Consider the following 18,411-nt stretch of genomic DNA (forward strand, 5'->3'; position numbering starts at 1 on the left):
TTTTGAAGCTTGCAGCGGACTTTTATAGGAATTCTTAAAAGTAGTGGCTCTCAGAAGGGACTCTTGGCATATGGGGTCTGGTGATGGAGTTTTTCCTGTCATGCCACAAAGGATGCTGGTCTGAACCCCACTGCACAGAGTGGTATTTTCTTGGGTTTTAAGTTCTTACACATTTTAAGTATGAGTAAGAGTGGGCAGAGCATTCCTTGAAGATTTGCCAGGAATAGATCAGGAATAGGCTGCCTTTGGGAGGCAGTGCTTCCTGTTGATTAATTTGGCATCCCACCTCGGTCATCCAAAGGTACTTGGTGTGTATGAGATCATGGGTGAGTAAAGATGGCAAAATAGGCTCCTTTGGCAACAAATGAATTTGCAGTAAGGGATGCATCTGGGGCTGTTGTTCCATATCCAGCATTTGTATGTAGAGGCAGAAGTGCCTGTGGCTTGGTTCACCAGCCTTGTTCCTGTACTCTCATGACAGGGCAAGTGAGCCATCCAGCTCCTTACCCTGAATCAGGCAGTGCTTGTGCTTGAATATAGCCTGGTCCCTGTGTCCTGATGGGACAGGATGCCCTCTCCTCTTGTTGTCTCATGCCTCATTTCTCACTCTGGATGAGTCCTGTGCTTGTTCCTCAAGTAGGAAGCGGGGGATACAGTCAGGCTTCTTGCCTTGAGATCCAGGTCTACCAGAACAAGGGTGGTGAGGTTGGCAGAGTACAGTCTCCACCTAACTGCTACGACATTTGTCATCAGTCAGATGTGGATTTTTATGCTCAGGCAGATGTTGAGGCCAGCAGATAAATATGCTGCCTGAGAAGTTATCTAAATAAATTTTCCAGATCAAGGCACTGTGCAGGAGAGGAATCAAGAATAATTAATCTCAGAGTGCCTGGGAGGAGCAGCTGTTCTACCAAAGCAGAGGGAGAAGCAAAGGTGGAAAGGGAGGCGAGGATGGCCCCAGGTAAACTGATACAAATTGTGCAGCTTCTGGGGGAGAAGCCTGTGCTGATGGGACCTTCAAAGCAGGAAGGTCTGACTCCAGCATGTTAAGGGCAAGACATCCTCTTCCCAGGCACGACAGGAAGGTTTCAAAGGGGCTTTTAGCTTTTTGGATCAATGATTGATGGCTTGGATTTTTTTAACGGAAATAGTGAGTTGTCAGTCTTTGTGTAGTCAAGCTTCTTTCCTGCTCCTGTCACCTCCTCTTTGCTCGCTGCTTTTCCTGTCTCACTCTTCTGGCCTGTTGCCTCATGCTTTTCCTTGGGACTGTTTTTGCTGTCTACTGCTGTCTCTTTTTCTCCCTGTGCTGATTCACAGGGCCAAGCCTGTCAGCCTTGAAGAGTGTATGAGCTCAGGCTCTGTGTTGTGCCTCTCCTGCTCCTGACAGGTTCCCCCATGACAAACATCCTGCTCATCTGGGCACTGTGGATTTGGTCTTCACCCATGGGTGTCTAAAAGGAGTGGGCCCCTTCCTTGGCATCCAAGTCAAGCCCACCTCAATTAGCAGCTGCCCTTTTGAACACAAACAACTTTTAAATGTGTGCAGAAGTGTTGGATTCAATTTGGTTTTTGAGCACTGGCGTTTTAAATTTCTGATCTGGCTGGTGTGTTTGTCGGTAGAAATAAATATAGCTGGGAACTTGGATGGGACCAATTTTCCAGTGAGCTTGAAGGGTATCTGGCTCTATGGATCCCAGCCTCCTGGCATGGCCTGTGTCAGTCACTGAAGGCTTGTTAATTCTGAGAACCAATCTTGAGCAAAGTCCTAGACTAATATTTGTCTGCTTCTCTTTAAAGATTCAACATCTAGTGTTGCTTTAGCAGATTCCTGGCATTTGCTTCTGATATATGTTTGAAATGCTGGTGTTACAAATGAGCTCTGATCCAGAGTGCTCATCCTGCAGGTGAAAGTTTTACCTCATGCATTCATTATTTGTCAGATCATTATAAAAATCAAAAAATTTTTAACCATTTTTTGAATGTTTATATTACAGTTGATCCAGATTTGCATTTCTGATCTCTTATGGGTGTTGTCCATATTTTGAGTTCACATATTACAATGTGGTCCCTATCCAGCTCTGAAGGAAAATAGAGAACCAATTTCAATGACAATCTACAATTGTACCGACATGTCCCAAAGCCTGGGGAAACCTGTCCATTAAAAAATAATGGAGTAGGAAGTCCTGGCATAAAGTAAAGCCTTGAGTGAAATTCCACAGCTTCATGGACTGTTAATTCTTTATTAGGTTTTCCTAAGACTGAGATAAAAGGCATTTTATCTTTTTTAAGGTTTGCATTAACATGTCATTGAGTTTTATAGATACATTGATCTTCATTTGGCTAATCGAGAAAGGGTAATAGAAATGTGTGTTAAATGCTAGAGTAAAGATAACTCCATAACACTTCAATTTTTCTTTTTTTTGTTATTTTTATTTATTAAATTTTCTTCAGACACAGAACTGTGGTCAGTGTCAAGTTGTGAAATTCAGCTCCCTGTATATTTTTGTTGGTTGTCTTGTCTAATTTTTTTTTTTATTTTTTTTTAGCTGCTGTTGCTTTCTAGCTAATTTGACAGTAAAGTTGATGTGTCTTCACTAGAAACTAACAAAGAGAACTGACAGGATTTTTAAAAAATACTGTCTCTATCTGATGGATTCTTGCCTCTCTTGGCTACCCAAGAGGCTTCTTTTTACAGTGTATTCCAGTCTGAGATGGAGCAATGAAGTGTGTCTTTGGATTCAGAGAAAAGACTGAATCTGGCTGATGTCAGTAGTTTTTTTTGCTGCTACAGCCCATGAACAAAGATTAAGGTCTGCAAATTTCCAGAAAAATGTGCCATGCTTTGGACATGGCTGGGACAACAGAGGTGGCACACAGGGTATCTGGGAACATAAAGACAATTCTTTATCCTCTTGCCTTATCTGTTGACAAAACTTTATTAAGAGCTGTTGTTATTAATGGAGATTGTGCAGTGGTTGGTGTATTAGCCCTGTGTGTGGAGGCATGTGAAAGGGAAACAAAATGAGAAATTATTTTTGGATTCTCTGTGTTGAAACTATACACCCTTCATCAGTCCTGAGTGTGCATAAAGTGGGGCCAGGGGAAAGAAGAGGGTGACTGTGGTTCACTGGCCTGGGTTGGGTGTTTGTTCTCAGCCTCATCAGATCTCAAGGCATCCTGACAAATAGGGAAGGAATGAAGCACTGGATTAAGTCCCCTGTGCAGCACTGTGTGACAGTGACCTTCCCTACTTGTTAGCTCTGAGCTGGGAAATCTTCCTCTCCTGCTGCTGAAAGGACTGCAAGGACTTCACTCACACTGAAAAGGGCACAGGTTGGTTGGTTTCAGAGATGGTCCCCTTCACATCATAGATTTATTCCATCCTTTCCTTGCCAACCAGTGTTGCCAAGCCAAAGCGTCAGAGCAGTTTAGATCTTACTCACATCTCATCTTCAGCTCCCACTCTTGCAGCCTCTAGCAAGTGCTTATTTTAGCACCAGCTGGCTCTGATCCCTTTGAACTCTCTGATATGAGATTAAATGTTAATTTATTACATATCATTATAGGATTATATGTTATCTCTAGGATAATGGAATCCAAATGTTAGAATAGCATGTTTGAGATTTAGTGCTTGCACACATTTTCCTCCACTCAGGAAACAAGAAGAGATGAAGGCGGAACACTGAACAAGAGGTGAATTAATCTGTCTGATCACAGCTAGCCAAGAGCTCAAGCCCTGGAAGAGTATAGCCAGAGATTCATAATCTTTTTGTAGAGTTCAGAAGAAGGGAAGAAGAAGTTGGCTGCATTTTCTAAAAAATAAATACGTATGAAGAAATCGTTATCTGCTTTTGGTGTTCCATGGGCTAAATCCCCTGGATAAATTATGCAGTGTGAATTATGTGCTTGGCTTTAGATATAAATGCCAGACAAAGCAGAGCGCTGAAGTGACCTGGATACTGAGTTTCTGCAGAATTTTATTCTCCAGGCTGTGAATAGGTGAGCAGTACTGGATGTAATAAGATATGATTTGAACTTGAATTGACTCAAACTTGAACCGCACTTGTGATGTTTCCACGGAAAGGTTTATAGGAGGTGCCACTAAGCAGAAGGTAAACATGGCTCTTGTGCTGCTCCCTGTCACTGCCCAAGACAGCAGCTTTGAATGGGTGGATGCTGATACTGGGCTGTGGTGGAGCTGCATCCTCAGCATTCCCAGATGCTGTGCCGTGCCCACGCGCGCTGGGCTGAGATAGTGATGCCCTGTGACTCTTCCTCGGTTTTATAATTGCCCTGTCATTGAAAAAAGAATGAGATGCAGCTTTCTGCCTTCTCAGGCAATCTCAAATGTGATCTAATTTACTCCTCTTGACTCTTTGAGAGTTTGAAAATGCTGTCAGCTAATGCTCGTTATCTTTTACTGCGTTAATACGTTAACACAAGTGAACCACACAGCAAGTGTGACCTCATCCAGATTTGGCTTTTGCTCGAGAGTTTTTGGTCTTTGCCTGTAAGTTAATAATTGTCTGTGAGCAAGGTAACTGTATTTGGTGCCTCACAGCATGAAAACCATAATAAGGTTTCACTTTCTTTACACGCAAATATTTTGACAAGATCTCCTTGAACTGCCTCCTCCAGAGCTATTGGGAATTTCCGTTGTTCTTAGGAAATCAGAGTCTAAATTGCTAATTGCCAACAGACAGAGAAACAAACACCCAAGAAGTCCTAGGTGAGGCTGCAGGCTCCTTCTCCTCTCCCCAAGAGGAGCTGTTCTCCACGTGTGAATGACAAGCCGCAGCCTTTGATCGCTGTAGTACGAGAAAAGCGGCACCGAGGGATGGTTATTTCGTCCGTTCTGACAGCATCTGCCTTAAATTTGTAAAATATGTCAAATGTGTATTCATAAAGTAAAATAATGCATTCAAGTGTGGAAAAATTATGCTTTGTTCTGATACGGGGATGTGCTGGAACAGGAGTTTCAATAAGCAAGGGAGCAGGGGAGGAGGTCAGCAGTCACCCTAGGAATGCAAAGTTCTCTTACTCTGTAACAAATTAATGGAGTTGCTCGAGGCTGTTGTCATTCCAAAAATAAAATGTTGAATTAAGTAGAGGAATCTTAGAGAAAACAGAAAGTTTTATTCTGGGTATTTTGGGTAGTGGGAAAGCTGTCATTAGAAAGGAAGGATTTGTGTTTTCATGTGCTGTTCCTTGAGAGGCAGATATGAATTGATAACTTAATGGTGTCTGAACTGCAGAATAAGGCCTGTGTGGTTGCTCCTGTGGGAGCCAGAGAACACATATTGTTCTGGGAGTCTGGTTAGTGTAATGTAATATTGGTTGCTGGTGAGAGCAATGCAAAGCGCAGATTGAAGACTGAGTTCAGAGAAAAAAGGCACAGATACCTCTGAACTAATAGTGGTGAATCTGTAAAGCCATGGAGCTTTTTGTGAAGCAGCTAAAAGGCTACATGACCTCACAGGTCTCTGTCCTGGAACTTTGTAGCTTGTGCTTAAATTTCCCAGTGGGAAAACTCCCTGACTTAGTGAGACTGCATACACTGGAAATGATATCTGTGTGTGCATGTTTGCAGGATGGGGACAGAAATCTTGCTGGAGGCAACAGCCTGCACCTCTGGAGCTCTGAGGGGAGACCTAAGTGAAAGCTGACTGGTTTCCACAGACATAAACACTTCAAAGATTTAACTGTTTAACCATCTACATTGCTAACAGTCCCCAAAATCAGCATGGGTAGTCAGAGTCACTACCCAGGTGAGAGATCCAGCAATAATGGGGTGTGAAAGGTGAATTTCTCCCAGTGCTCAGGCAGAGCTGTGGGGCTGGTGCCCAACCCAGATGTTGCTTTGCGTGCCTCCCCACCCTGTTCTGCTTTATCGCGTTCCCCAGCAGGGCCATGCATGGCATATCCTCTTCCTGGGATTACACTCACAGTGGGATATGGATGTGTGCTGGTGAGAGGAGGGATTTTCTGTGCATTCAAGACATATCTGTGTTCTTAATAACTTTACAGGGGTTTTATTGTAAGCTGGTTTTGTGGTTTCACGTGGCTCTTCAGGCCCATCAGTTTGGAGCTCGTTTCCTCCAAGATCTCAGTCCTCCAGGAGCTGAGAGAGAACTGCCAGGGAGGGATCAGCCCACACTGGGGCAGAAATTATTGCTTAGAGGAAAAATGGAAGATGCTGAAGCAGACTTAGGGAAGGATGAAATGGCTCCTAATTTTTTTGGATGAAATTTGCTCCTTAAAACAGGAGTGCAAGCAATGCAGTCAGCACTGTGTTTCTCTGTATTGCTTTAATGGTGAACCCAGTCTGGGAGTAATGGCAACCTGCATTAGTGATTTGGGGAGCAAAATAGGCTTTCTGGTAGTTTGGGAAGTGCAGTTGAGAGGGATTTTCTGGTTTCTGGAAGGCCACTGTGCTCTGGTGTCACGGGATGCCATTTTTACCAGTCCCCCTTGTTCCATGCCTTCTTCCTTTTGAGGTGACATTTGCTGGGGGTCTGAGGGTGTTTACCCCAGCCCTTTACTGCTGTGCCACTGAGGAACTTTGTGAGAGATGGGGATGAACTTTGCTGTTCAACCTTAGCTGCTTAGATCAATATCTGCAGCAGGAGAGTGATTTTAATAAAAGGACTCCCTCTCAGCTTTCCTATCTCCATGACAGATAGACCCCAGCTAACATAAATCCTGGCCTTTCTCCTGTCAGTCTCTTGGCTTTGTGTGACTTGTAGGTGTTTTGACACTGAATACAAATATTTCAGATTTGGCTAATGGTTTGGAGCATATATTTAAAAGATTTACTTTTGCAATCACCTGGTGCCTTTAGTGAATGTGTTTGCCTTGTAAAGCCTCCCTGTTGTTTGGAGAATATATCCACACACTCCCATACATGTATTCATTTTCTGTTGTTTATGAAATATCACTGAGGGAAAATGAGTTTTGCTTTGGATAACGGCTTAGGGAGCCCTCTCCTAACCGCCTTTTTAGCAATGAGAATCCACAGTGGCCGTGACAAACCTTGTTTATCAGGTTCCAGGAGGGATGCACAGGGGTTTGCAGTGCTGGCAGCTGGAAGCACCAACTCTGTGCTGGGGTGAGGACCAATGCAAGGACCATGGGGAGCTGGGTGAGAGGTCCAGCAGCTCTGCTGGGGCCCCCTGGGACTGTCACCCTGCTTAGCTTCACCTGGGTTGGCTGTGCCTCTTGACTACTCCTGTAGCAAAGTTGTGCTGCCTGGGAGTGCGGATCTGCCTTCCTGCGTTGGTGCTGCCTTGGTTTTTCGGGGTTGATTTTTGGCACCTCCACCTCCAGCCAAGAGGTGTCTGGGGTCAGAAGAGGGATTTAGGAAACCTTAAAGCTGCTCATGCTGAGGGGAGGCACCTGGTGGTGTTTATGGTTTGTGTTCATGGGTTTCTGCCCACCAAGCAGAGGTTGTGCAAAACCTGTGTGAAAATTGCTTTAGCAACTGTTTCTCCCCTCCAGGTAACCAGAACAGAAACTCTCCATGGTTAATCAAGTGTTTTTAAACTTCAGTTTAGCTTGCAATAGTAGCTCTGTCATTTAGTTCTTCTAGCTGATGAATTTGTGACCTTTAGCCACTGTACTAATGCCTCTAATTGTAAGTGGCAGGACAATTTCCCTGTTGCTGTTGTATAAGAGATGCAGAGAAACTTGCCAAGAGCAGCCTGTGACTTTTAACCATGTTATCAACACCCCTGATTGAAACTAAAATTGCAAGTTAGGCCAGTGATCAGCCCAGCAGAGCAACCTGAGCAATTGCAACAGCCACATTAAATGAGAAACTCATTGGGGACTTCCTTTCTCGGGCACCCTCCTGCTCTGAAGTGTGGGCTTTGTCAGTCTCTGCACCAAGGTGGCCTTGGCTATGCTGGGTATGATGTGCAGGAAATCTCCTTTCTAGCACTCCAGGAAATAGTCTGGGCAGGAGAACCTTAGTTCTGCAAATACCTGTATTGCCTCTGTGAGAGCGAGCAGGAGCTAGAGACTCCAGGGAGAAACCCTGTGACTGTCTCGTCCCTTTTCTGCTTGGCCCTTGAAGAGGGAGTGTTCAGTGTCCCCTGTACTCTCTTCATGTTCATGTTTTCCTCTATAGATTCACCCTCAGTCTTTGTTCTGTATCCTTTACCATTGAAAAGATCCTCTTCTCCTTAGTGGAAAGGATATTTTGCACCCAAGAGAATTGGGAAGGAACTCCCTGTCCCTGTGAGGCCGTGGACATCTGGCTTGGGAACACTATTATCCTGTGATTTGTACAGTCCATGGATGGGACCACGTGGTGCCTCTGCATGACGTTCAGGTAGTACTACAGGGGCGTATATGTATTATCTAACTTCTAGCTTTTCCTGTCAGACACTTTTGAATAAATGGTTTTAACAAGAAAGATTTTGGCCAGGAACACACGTGTGAGAGTGGGGAGGAGATGAGTCAATAGAATCTGTGATGACATAAAGATTTTACGGGGGATGGGGATGGGCACATTACTCACAGCTGGTGAAACCTTCCCACTATGTTTCAAGAAAAGCTATCGTAGGGATGTTTAGAGTGTTTTAAAATTTGTTTTATTGTGACTGTTTTTTCTATTACTCCAGGCCATAAAGTCAGGTGCCTTAGTTATCATGTTTACCACTGTACAGGGTTCAGAGGGAGCAATAAAAGCTCTAAAACTTACCTGAAATAGCCTTCCTACACTTACAGATGCCACAGGTTTAATGTCCTGCATCTCAGATCCTTCCAGGCTTTGACACGATGGTAGCATTTGGAGGAAAGGGGATCTCTCTTCTCCCTGGTCGAATAAAATTTCCACTGTGTAACCTATTAAGGTCTGGATCTTTGGATTAGAAGCTATGACAAGTTTAACTATAACAGCCAGTGTTAATGTTTCAGGAAGATTTTCATTCCTCAGGCTTGAACAGCATAATTTTGAGTAATTTTGTATTTGGGCAGAAATTGTTCTCAAAAAGAAATGATGGTGCTGGGGCAGCAGAGGGGTGTTCCGTCTAGAAAGCTGAACCCTCTTGAGAGGTGAATTTAAGTTGTTAGAGTGATGTGGTGCATTACAGACATACTTACATTTCATCCTAAAATTTTTTGTTTGTTTCAGGCTGTGTCACCTTTAAGGTGACTTCAGTCTTTGGAAATAAAGATACAACTTGGGGAACCATTCAGCTGTAATGATAATGGTTCAGCTGCAGCTTTGTACTTGATAAAATCTTCTATACAGGCTAATCCAATGCCTGCACGGGCTCTCATGGAATTCAGAGGAGGAGGCGGCTCAGTAGCTTTACTGCTTGGGTTGCATGCTGTTCCCTGGTTAGGATAAATATATGGTCTATTTTGATAAACAAGCTGGAAATCCTCCTTCCCAGTAATAACATTGTTAACAATCGTCTTCCCAGAGAACAGCAAATAATGAGGTAGTAGCTTAGCTAGGCAGTTCCTCAGCCTTTTATAAGTAGAGCCTTTTTTCCTTGAAAAAGGATAAAGCTCTAATCTACTGGTTACAGTGCTGCTATAAGGGTTTTAATTTTCAACTAAGTAAAAAATGAGGGTAAACTTTATATATTTGTTTGATGCATTTACTTTACCCCATTTTGTTTGCTTGCATGTTCTTGTGTAATGCTGTGGCATCCTGTTTTGCAGTGGCTTTAGGAATCACCTTGGACATGTTGCTAGAGAGAGAGAGAGCAAATTAGGAATGACCTTACCAGGTCAGGACACAGGTCCATCTGGCCCAGCAGCCCATTTCTGATAGCACCCAAAAGCAGATATTCTGTAGGAAAGAGTAAGATCAGGCAATCACAGACAGTGCTTTCCCTAAACATGCTCTCAGCAGCCCGTGGCAGAGGTCCTGTCTCTGCCTAATGCTGGTTCAGGGAGCACAGTGAGCAGTATTCTCTCTGGAGTTCAACACTTCTCATGCTTTCCTTGGCAGTTTTGAGCCTTTTTGTTTTTCCCCAGTTTTCCAAACTTTTGCTGATAGAGAACCCTGAATTAATCTCCAGGCCTTTTGGGTATTGGATTACACTCTGCCTCAGTCCTTTCTGTGACAGCAGTGCTGGAACTGGCACGGGATGCTAATCCTGCTGTACCTATTCACTCAGTCGTAGAGGAAAATGTATGAAAACAAATTGCTAGTCCAAGCTAAATTTAGATTTATTCAGTTGGAGTTAATTATAATCTTTATTTAGTCCCAAGCGATGCCTTCTTATCATACACTTATTATAGCTGAGAAAATTAATTTTTATTCTACCATAAAGGTGAATGTAATAATCTGGGTTCAGGGAAGGGATTACTTTAATAAGATTTATAGGCAGCCTTTCAGACAGTACGGTTTTATTACTATCTGTAGGTGGCCTTGCTGCACATATGTCTTTCAGTATGGGTGACTCTGCAAAATACATGCAAGCTAAAAACTGTAGTAAGCACCAGCTCAGAAACTTCCCCATCCAACTTAATCTTTTGGCAATGGTAAGCAGGCATAGCACTTGACTTGCTTTGGAACACAAAAGTATAATTTATTACTGAACTTGTGGCCTGATCAGGGGTTTCATTCATATGCATGGCTTAATTTTGCACTTAAAAATGTATTTTAGTAGACAAAAGATTTATGAGGCCAGAGATGTTGCTTTAAAGCTTTATGGAAGCAGCATGGTGGGCAAACATAGGCACGTGGCGTGGGAGGAGAAGCTTTGGTGAAGAGTGAGCCAACAGCTCTGATGGGGCAGGACTGCTCTGCCCGTGGTCACCTAAACCTCCCACGCACAGGTCTCCACTGGCCACTTTTAGCTTGAGTTATTGGACAGAAATAAGCTCCTCCCAAGGGTGATTTATCACCCTACAGATGTAAGTGTCTAGGAGGGGATGGATGAATTCTGGAGATACCCTGATTTGCTGAAAGAGGAGGTTGGAGGGTGGCTGGGCTTAGATACCCATCTGAAATGAGATGGGCCGACCCCCACGGAGGGTGGCAAAAACGTGCAGCTGCAGTGAAGCCTAAGTAAGAGCAGTTTGACTCAGACATTTGGAGATAAGTATGTGAGACCTTGTCCCAAGCCCACAAAAGTTAATTAACCTCTCTTCAGTTTGAGATGTTCGGATTAAGTAGACTTCTCTCTTTTTTTTTTTTAATTGCATCCTTTTTCTTGCCTTTCAAAACAAGCTGCTGGACCAGCAGAGTTTTGCAAAGTGAATCTCTGTCTCCACAAGTGTGTAATCAAGATTGAATGTAAGGGCTGTAAACTGGTTGCAAGTCCTACAACAAATTATATCCTTACATCAAATTGGGATAAGAGGAAGAGAGAATGAGAAAAGCTTGAAAGAATCCTTTCATCTTTTCTCACACTACAGTTTTTTATATGTTGGCAGCTTCTGGACTGACTTTAATGTTAAAAAAATATTGGGAACTCTTCTTAACTCTTGGAGTATCATTTATATCTTCAAATTATTCTGTTACAGTTGAAAACATTGTTTGTTGTTATAGTTCTTTTTCTGTGCCAGTGTGGTTCACTGGATAACTGTCTCAAGTACTAAAGGAGTAAGGCTTGGTTTTGAATGGAAGGGGATGGAATTTTTCTTAGTTTAGTTAAATGATGGAAGTTTACCCCTCAAGGGCACTATGGAGGGTTTTTCTCCTCCTTTTCCTCATGAATGCAAAACTGAGGAGATGAGTCACAGGATGGACTCTGAATGTGGGAAGTAAACAGTGACATCCTCCTTTCATGGTTATTTCATTGAATTTTGAATGAGTCAGGGAGAGCACGAGGCGGGTGTTCATCTCGGCTCCTTAAATCCTCACACAACCCAAACTTAGCCTACTCATAGTGCTCAAATGATGTCTAAACTCGTGGTAGACTTCCACACTGTAATCATCCTCCTCATTTTCCTGCTGCCAGGATTAGGAGTCAAAAGTTTCCCCAGCTGTAGCCGGGTTTTTCACCTGGAAAAACATCTCATTGCTGGGGCCCCTGCACAGCACCAGGTCTTACCCGTTGCCTGTGTGAGAGAAAGTGACCTACACAGCTGGTCCATAATTAATTATTCTCCTATGGTTTATCAGTTCCAGAATAGCTTTCCTTGTGTAGACACCCTATTCTGGGATACAGTGTGTTTTTATTCAAGGCTAATGCCCGCAATTCCAGAACAAAATAATTATTATGAATAGAACCATTTTTATAGGGGAATAATGTACATGTGTAGTTTGATCTTTATGGTCTTCAGTGAAGGCTGGTGGGAAGGGCTGGTGATTTTTCTCCTATACAGACAAGCCATTGATTGCCTCTATGAGTCATGGATAACATCATAGTACTTACTGGCACCACATTACTTGAAATTATTCCTCTTTTACAAAGAGGAGTGTCTGTATGATCTCGCTCTGCAATTCCGATGATGCTGCAGGAAAGATGAATTTTAACATTTTCACAGTTTTTCCACAGGTGCAGGATTGGCTTCTTGTTTGTTTTCAGAGAGAAAGGATATTGAAAAACTGGCAATTTTAAACACTTGTTGTTCCTTGCACCTCCAGCTTCAGAATTACTGAGGGCTTATGGAAGACTTGGATCCTGTTAAGTAGTTTGCTAAGCAGAGGGAAAATTTAAATGTGAAATTCAGATTTATGCTCCAACAGGAGCTACTATCCTTTTTTAATAACAAAATGATGATTTTAAAAGACTTCCCTCTTACCACAGCTTAACATGTGCATTGTATTTAATGCTGACCTGCCACTGCCACCACTGTCTTCTAGCAGGATACTTGTTTTGCTTCTCATTAAAAAGTATGAAATCTAAGAAATGTAGCTTCAGTGAAATCTTGAGTTATATGAATGGCAGATTTTTACTGCACAGTGTGCCCTGCAGCTGTGGCTTTGTGTCTGCCTTAGTCCTGTGCTGCTTTTTGTGGCAGAAGTCCAAGGTCAAGTGAGACTAAAACCAAAAGCAATGGATGATTTTATGATTAAATAAAAAAAATATCAAGACATCAGAGAAAAAGCCTTGGTTGAGGTCTGAGCTGGATAGGGTAAGGACCAGGAGGGAGCATCTCTTATGCACAGCATTATATGCTTGGGTTTGTGTGTGGTGTCTTCCTCTCTCTCTGCTCCTCGGAAACATCAGGAGGGTGTTTTCTTTCTGTCAGTACTCTCAAACTTTGCAGGATGAGCTGAGCTATAAGCATATTGCCCAACTCTGAACAGAAAATTTTTGGCATAAAATTGCAGTTTTTCAAAGTTGACTTGTTGCACTAGGGGTCTGGGTATTTGGCTAATGTAAATGAATATCTTAATAGAGGCAAACCACCTGCTGAAAGCCTATTACAAGATAAAAGTTATTTCAGAAATTCAAGGTAAATATCTCAAGTCACGTCCAACAGTGTGTTACTACTACACATCTCCCCTCAACACCCCCAATGTCCCAGTAGGCTGAGCAAAACACTGTTCTGCTTCTGAGATAGCACTGGGCTCTGGGGATGCTCATTTGGTCTCCATTTACTTTTCTTCAGCTCTTGCTCTCTTTTGGCACATAATTAGGACTAATCCACATTCTGGTTTAATGTTCTGCCCTCTTTGATCTTGCTGAAGTTCTGAGTAAAGGAGCAGGTGATTGATTCCTTGCATCGTTGCACACCAGAAAGCTGCAAATGTGTCCTGTTTCTGATTGTCGCTGTAAGGAGATTGATGCTGTGGTGCTGATGTGCTGAATTAAAAAGGTGGGGTGTTGGCCTGCCATGGTGTGAAGTATTTCTTTTTAGATGTTCCTACAGTGTCATAAAATGCTGCTAAATTCAGATATCATATTTTGCTGCAGGCTGGTTGTAGGACAAAGCCCCGCCCTGTCTACTGGTGTTTATGGCTTCCCATACAAGCTTTCGGACAAAATTTGTATCTCATTTTGCTTGAGTTACAGCAGGATGATATCCTGTTACAGATCTGAAAAGAGGCACTGAATGCTGCCACTGTAATGAAATGGAGGAAAGGGAAAAACATACCTTTTACGCTTCCTGTAAATCATTTCTTGAGAGAGATAAAGTATCTGCATAAAGTGTGTGTGGGAGTCCTATAATGTAAACACAAATGTATTTAAGCCTTGTCTTGTTTTTGGCTCCTCTTTAGGCTCAGGAACTATGTCATTATTTAAGTCTCCTCTGCAACCTGATGCGTCTTAAGAGAAGGCAGGTTTTAGCTCTTCCCCTAGAAATCAGAAGGTACTCTTACTCTGCGTCCTTTGCTCATCTGTACAGCTGCACAATTTTACTTCGAAATCTAGTTCAATTTATTTACAATTAATCCAGGAAGGGGCTTGTCTTCGCCTGACTTTTCAGCAAAAAAACCAATACCCTCCCTCCTCTCGCTGCCTCGGCTTTCCCGGGAGCAAAGTTCACTTTCAGCACCCGAGTTGTGCAATTGCACAAGGGCACGACAAGCCACGCTGTGTCAAGGTGCCCTGTAAACCACAGAGCAGTAATGGGGCTGCTAATACATCCCCTGGGGACTTTTGTTCTAGAGTTTGTGTTGATCTTCTCTTTCCTCCTGCTGTGAGCAGGATGAGGTTTGACCCACACTGCGTTTCCAGGTACTTTTTTTACTCAGTGTAAAAGCACTGGGGGTCCCACAGAGCAGCACAGCAAGAGGCAGGGGGGCATTTCCCGATCCCTGCTGAACAGGGGTCACCAGGTTCTGCTTTTTGCCTCTATCCTTGCTGCAGGTTGCTGTGGGTTCCTTGCCTTGGGCAGTCAGAGGAAGGTGTGGGCTGGCCTGGTGCACTGGGAGAGATGGGCTGATGTTTATGCATCAGTGCAAGGCAGAGGATGCCCAGGTGGGGCGACTGCTTGGCAGCTGCTCTGCATCTGCATTTGCCTGTGGAGCTGAGAGGAAACCCTGATCTGATCCCCATGTGCAGTAGTGAGAGAAGAGACTGTTTAATATTGTTTCCTGCTGCAAATTTTTTTTTTTTATACTTTTGTATATTTTTGCGCATTTGCTCACTCCTGCAAAGAATATTCCAGTGGCTGAAGAAAAATCTTGGCACAAGTAAATATACAGCAAAAGTAAAGGCAAAAGTATTGTGACGACATGAGAAGCATTTAAAGAAGTGTAGACAATATCAAACCATCGAAAAATAAATGACCAGAATTTCCACTGAGAACAAGAGTGGGGCAAAGTCAAATGGATGAGATTTGCCCTAGAATCCGTCTTTGATAAATGTGTAGGCTTTAAAAATACACAACCTGAAAAAAACCCCAGCTTAAATATTAGAGCTTTTATCTCTGCTAAATTGTGGCTGCGAGTATCTGAGTCATCTGGCTGGAACAGGTGTAATTGTTTGTGTGGTTGCGTATCTGCTCTGCCCAGTGCTGACAAACGGTGGAATCACAGCTAAGCTTCAGCGAGAGACAACGAGAGTTTTGACCTTAGGATCTGTCATTGTGCCTTTGTTATCTCTGCGCATTATGGAACTGCTTCATTTTAATTCACTGGGTTTCTGTTTATTTCCTCTGTGGCACTCCCAGGAGCTTGGATTCACCAGCTTTTTGTCGGAGCATGTGCATTGTCAGTTTGAAAGACCCACTGTTTCTAGGTAGAATCGCAGCCCAGGTTGAATATATCTCACTATTAATTAGAGATTGGCCCAAACCAAAGGCGTCTGTTTGATCCCTCCCTCCCTCTGGAATCTTTTCTTTCCTGGGAAAAATTACTCAGTGCTGGCTGGAGGATTGAACATTGTGCTGCAGAGAAACTTTTGTGGTTTCCAAATGTGTCTCATTCTCCTCAGGAATTAAACCAAAAAAATCCTTCTAAGCGTCTGCAAACCTTCTGTATGTAAAGGATTTCTCCTTCTCTCAGGTTCACTCTTGTCTATAAATCCATCCCATGGAGACCCCTGTGAAACCCCACATATTTTACTGTGAAAAGTTTCAAGAACACAAGGCTTTTAGCAGTTTCCCACTAACTTCCAAACTGCTGACCTGGCAGAATGAATTGGGAGTGATGCAGATTTGCTACCCCCCATTGCATTGTGTGTTAGTGACATTAGACCGAAGAAAATGTTCGGTTTTACTGATTAAAATGTTGTTTTACTGCCTACTAATATTTAATATGCTGGTTTTCTAGTCATGAGTGAGAAAAAGCTGAGAGTTTAATACAATAAAAGAAAACAATAAAAAGAAAAAAACACTAACAACAAAACAATAACAATAGAACAATAAAAGAAAAAACCCGTAGAAGTAAAAAGTTTTGGAACTTAGATTGGGATCTGGCCAATCAATCCCCTCCTTGTTGTATCCAGTACTTGATTAATGGCTTTCAAGCATATATCAGACTGGGGAAGGTGGAAGAGGAGCTGTACAGCTGATGCAATGGGATGTTTTCAGCATGTGAGCTTTGAACCAAAAGTGTTATTCCGTGATACCTGTGTCAGATTGTTTTGTAATTGTGGTGAGCAGTATTGATCTCTGGTAATACATTGCTTTTGAGAAAAACTGAGGGGCATGCTAAGCAAACATCTGAGCTGTCTTTCTGTTTCCTTTTATCTTTGGCCTGCAGTGGTGGAGAGCCGAGGAGGGATCATGGACAGCATACAGAGATTCTCAAACCTGCCAACGTATCTCCCAGCGAGCTCCCACATCTGCAATGCTGATGTTTTCTTCTTCCTCAAAGAAGCCAACCAGGATATCATGAGGAACTCCAGTTTGCAGTCTAGGGTGGATTCATTCTTTATATACAAAGCCAAGCAGCCACCTGTCCTAAATGCCACGTATGGACCCTTTTCTGTTGAACAGCCTGTTCCCTTGGACCTCATGCTGACTTCTGCGTCTTTTGGTTTCACAAATAAATTCACTTTTAATTGGAAATTAAAATCTCACATAATCAACAGCTCAATCTATTCCAATAAACCCAAAATACAAACCTTGTTCTATATTGCGGGGAAGGACTGGGATGACTATAACTCTGAGGAGATGTTGCCTTGTGTGAAGATGTTTGCATTCCTGGAGTCTAGAGAAGTTGTGGCCAGCTGTAGATTGACAGGCCATCTAGGATTATGCGTTGCAGAGCTGGAATTGTCTCCCAGCTGGTTCAGCTCCCCTCCACCCATGGTTTCAGAGGAAACAACCTCTCTGGAAGGGATTACTGTGGAGCTCTTCTATAAGATTTATACAGTGGATGGGGAATGTTCTCCAGAGGATGAAAAGTGGGAAAACAATATCCATGCAGGTGAAGATAATGAACACCAAGCTTTGTCAGCTATGGAGAGGATTGGTAGCATCGTTGTTTACCCAAATCAAGACCAATTAAAACAGTCTTCACTAAGGCTTGATGAAAATATCGTTATTCGCTTACCACTCAACCCTGTCAGAGAAGGTGACATTGTGACCTTCCATGTTTGCCTGGCTGATGACTCGCTAGCAGACCAGTTTGTATTAAGGTAAGAGAATTTTTAAAGTGCTTTATGCTGAGCAATCTACAAATAGGGGCAAATCACCGTTGGGAGTAATTTCTTTGATTATATTCAGTGTTTTCCTGAGAGAACTTTGGCATTTCCTCTCCAACAGGGGAAAACTGTAAATAGTCTTGAATTATCTGTGTGGATGATACTTTTTGGAATGTGGGCATTGATTTTAAAGTATGAGCTATGAATGTTTGTTTGATTATTTCTTATTTTAATTCTATTTGTTTCTAGTCATGATTCTGCCTCTTGAATTATGCCTCTCTAAGTCAGCCAAGGTGACTGCTGTGATCTGTTTTGCCAAACAGCTTGCAGGAGGGTTTTTAATTTCTTTGGTGAAACTTTCTCTGTTTTTATCAATTTTATTGCTATCTTTCCAAAGTGCATTGGATACATCTCGCACAGGTCATGTGTGGTGAGGAACTATTTTGTTCCACTGTACAGAGGGGAGCTGAGAGGTGAGAAAATGAGATGTGCCTCAGCTTGTGTAGGAATCCTCTGGCGGAGCCAGGATTTGGGGCCCAACTTTGCAAGTAGTCTTCAGTTTTCCTGTCAAACCAGCCTATCCTGCTTCCTCAAGCTTTTGACTGCTTGTTTTGTGGCCCATTTTTGTTTTAACTTTGGGGACTTTCTGTTGACCTTTACTTGTGAATCTGCCTGTAATAGGAAAATTCAGGCATTTCTAACCACCCTGAGGGTTAGTGCTGAATATTTGTTATGTCCTTAGCTGTCAGACTGCAGGTTCAGAGCTTCACAGAGACCAAATTCAGAGAGAAATGTGAGCCAGACTGAGAGAATAAGAGGGCCAAAAGGTAATTGAGAAGTGTCATCTGCTGTGAGAATGTGAGACACTTGGGAAAGAAGGAGTTGAAGCCCATGCAAGGAAACCTCAGAGCAGATTTGTGCCTTACTTCTAACTTTCTGATCCGGGAACGATGGGAGC

At 42.9% G+C, this 18,411-nt stretch overlaps 1 protein-coding gene across 2 annotated transcripts in view; it reads left to right on the forward strand.

The window, feature by feature from the left end:
- Positions 1–18,411, forward strand: part of LOC114062792 (transmembrane protein 132B-like) — a 108,452-nt gene that overhangs the window by 29,771 nt on the left and 60,270 nt on the right. For both annotated transcript variants that reach the window (XM_027894641.1, XM_027894642.1), the window contains exon 2: positions 16,568–17,447. In XM_027894641.1, coding sequence (XP_027750442.1) covers positions 16,568–17,447 — 880 coding nt within the window. The remainder of the gene's footprint in view (positions 1–16,567; positions 17,448–18,411) is intronic.

The sequence above is a fragment of the Empidonax traillii genome, unplaced genomic scaffold, assembly GCF_003031625.1.
Source record: "Empidonax traillii isolate 1590-97213 ecotype Southwest subspecies unplaced genomic scaffold, ASM303162v1 scaffold435:size587000, whole genome shotgun sequence".
Taxonomy (NCBI): domain Eukaryota; kingdom Metazoa; phylum Chordata; class Aves; order Passeriformes; family Tyrannidae; genus Empidonax; species Empidonax traillii.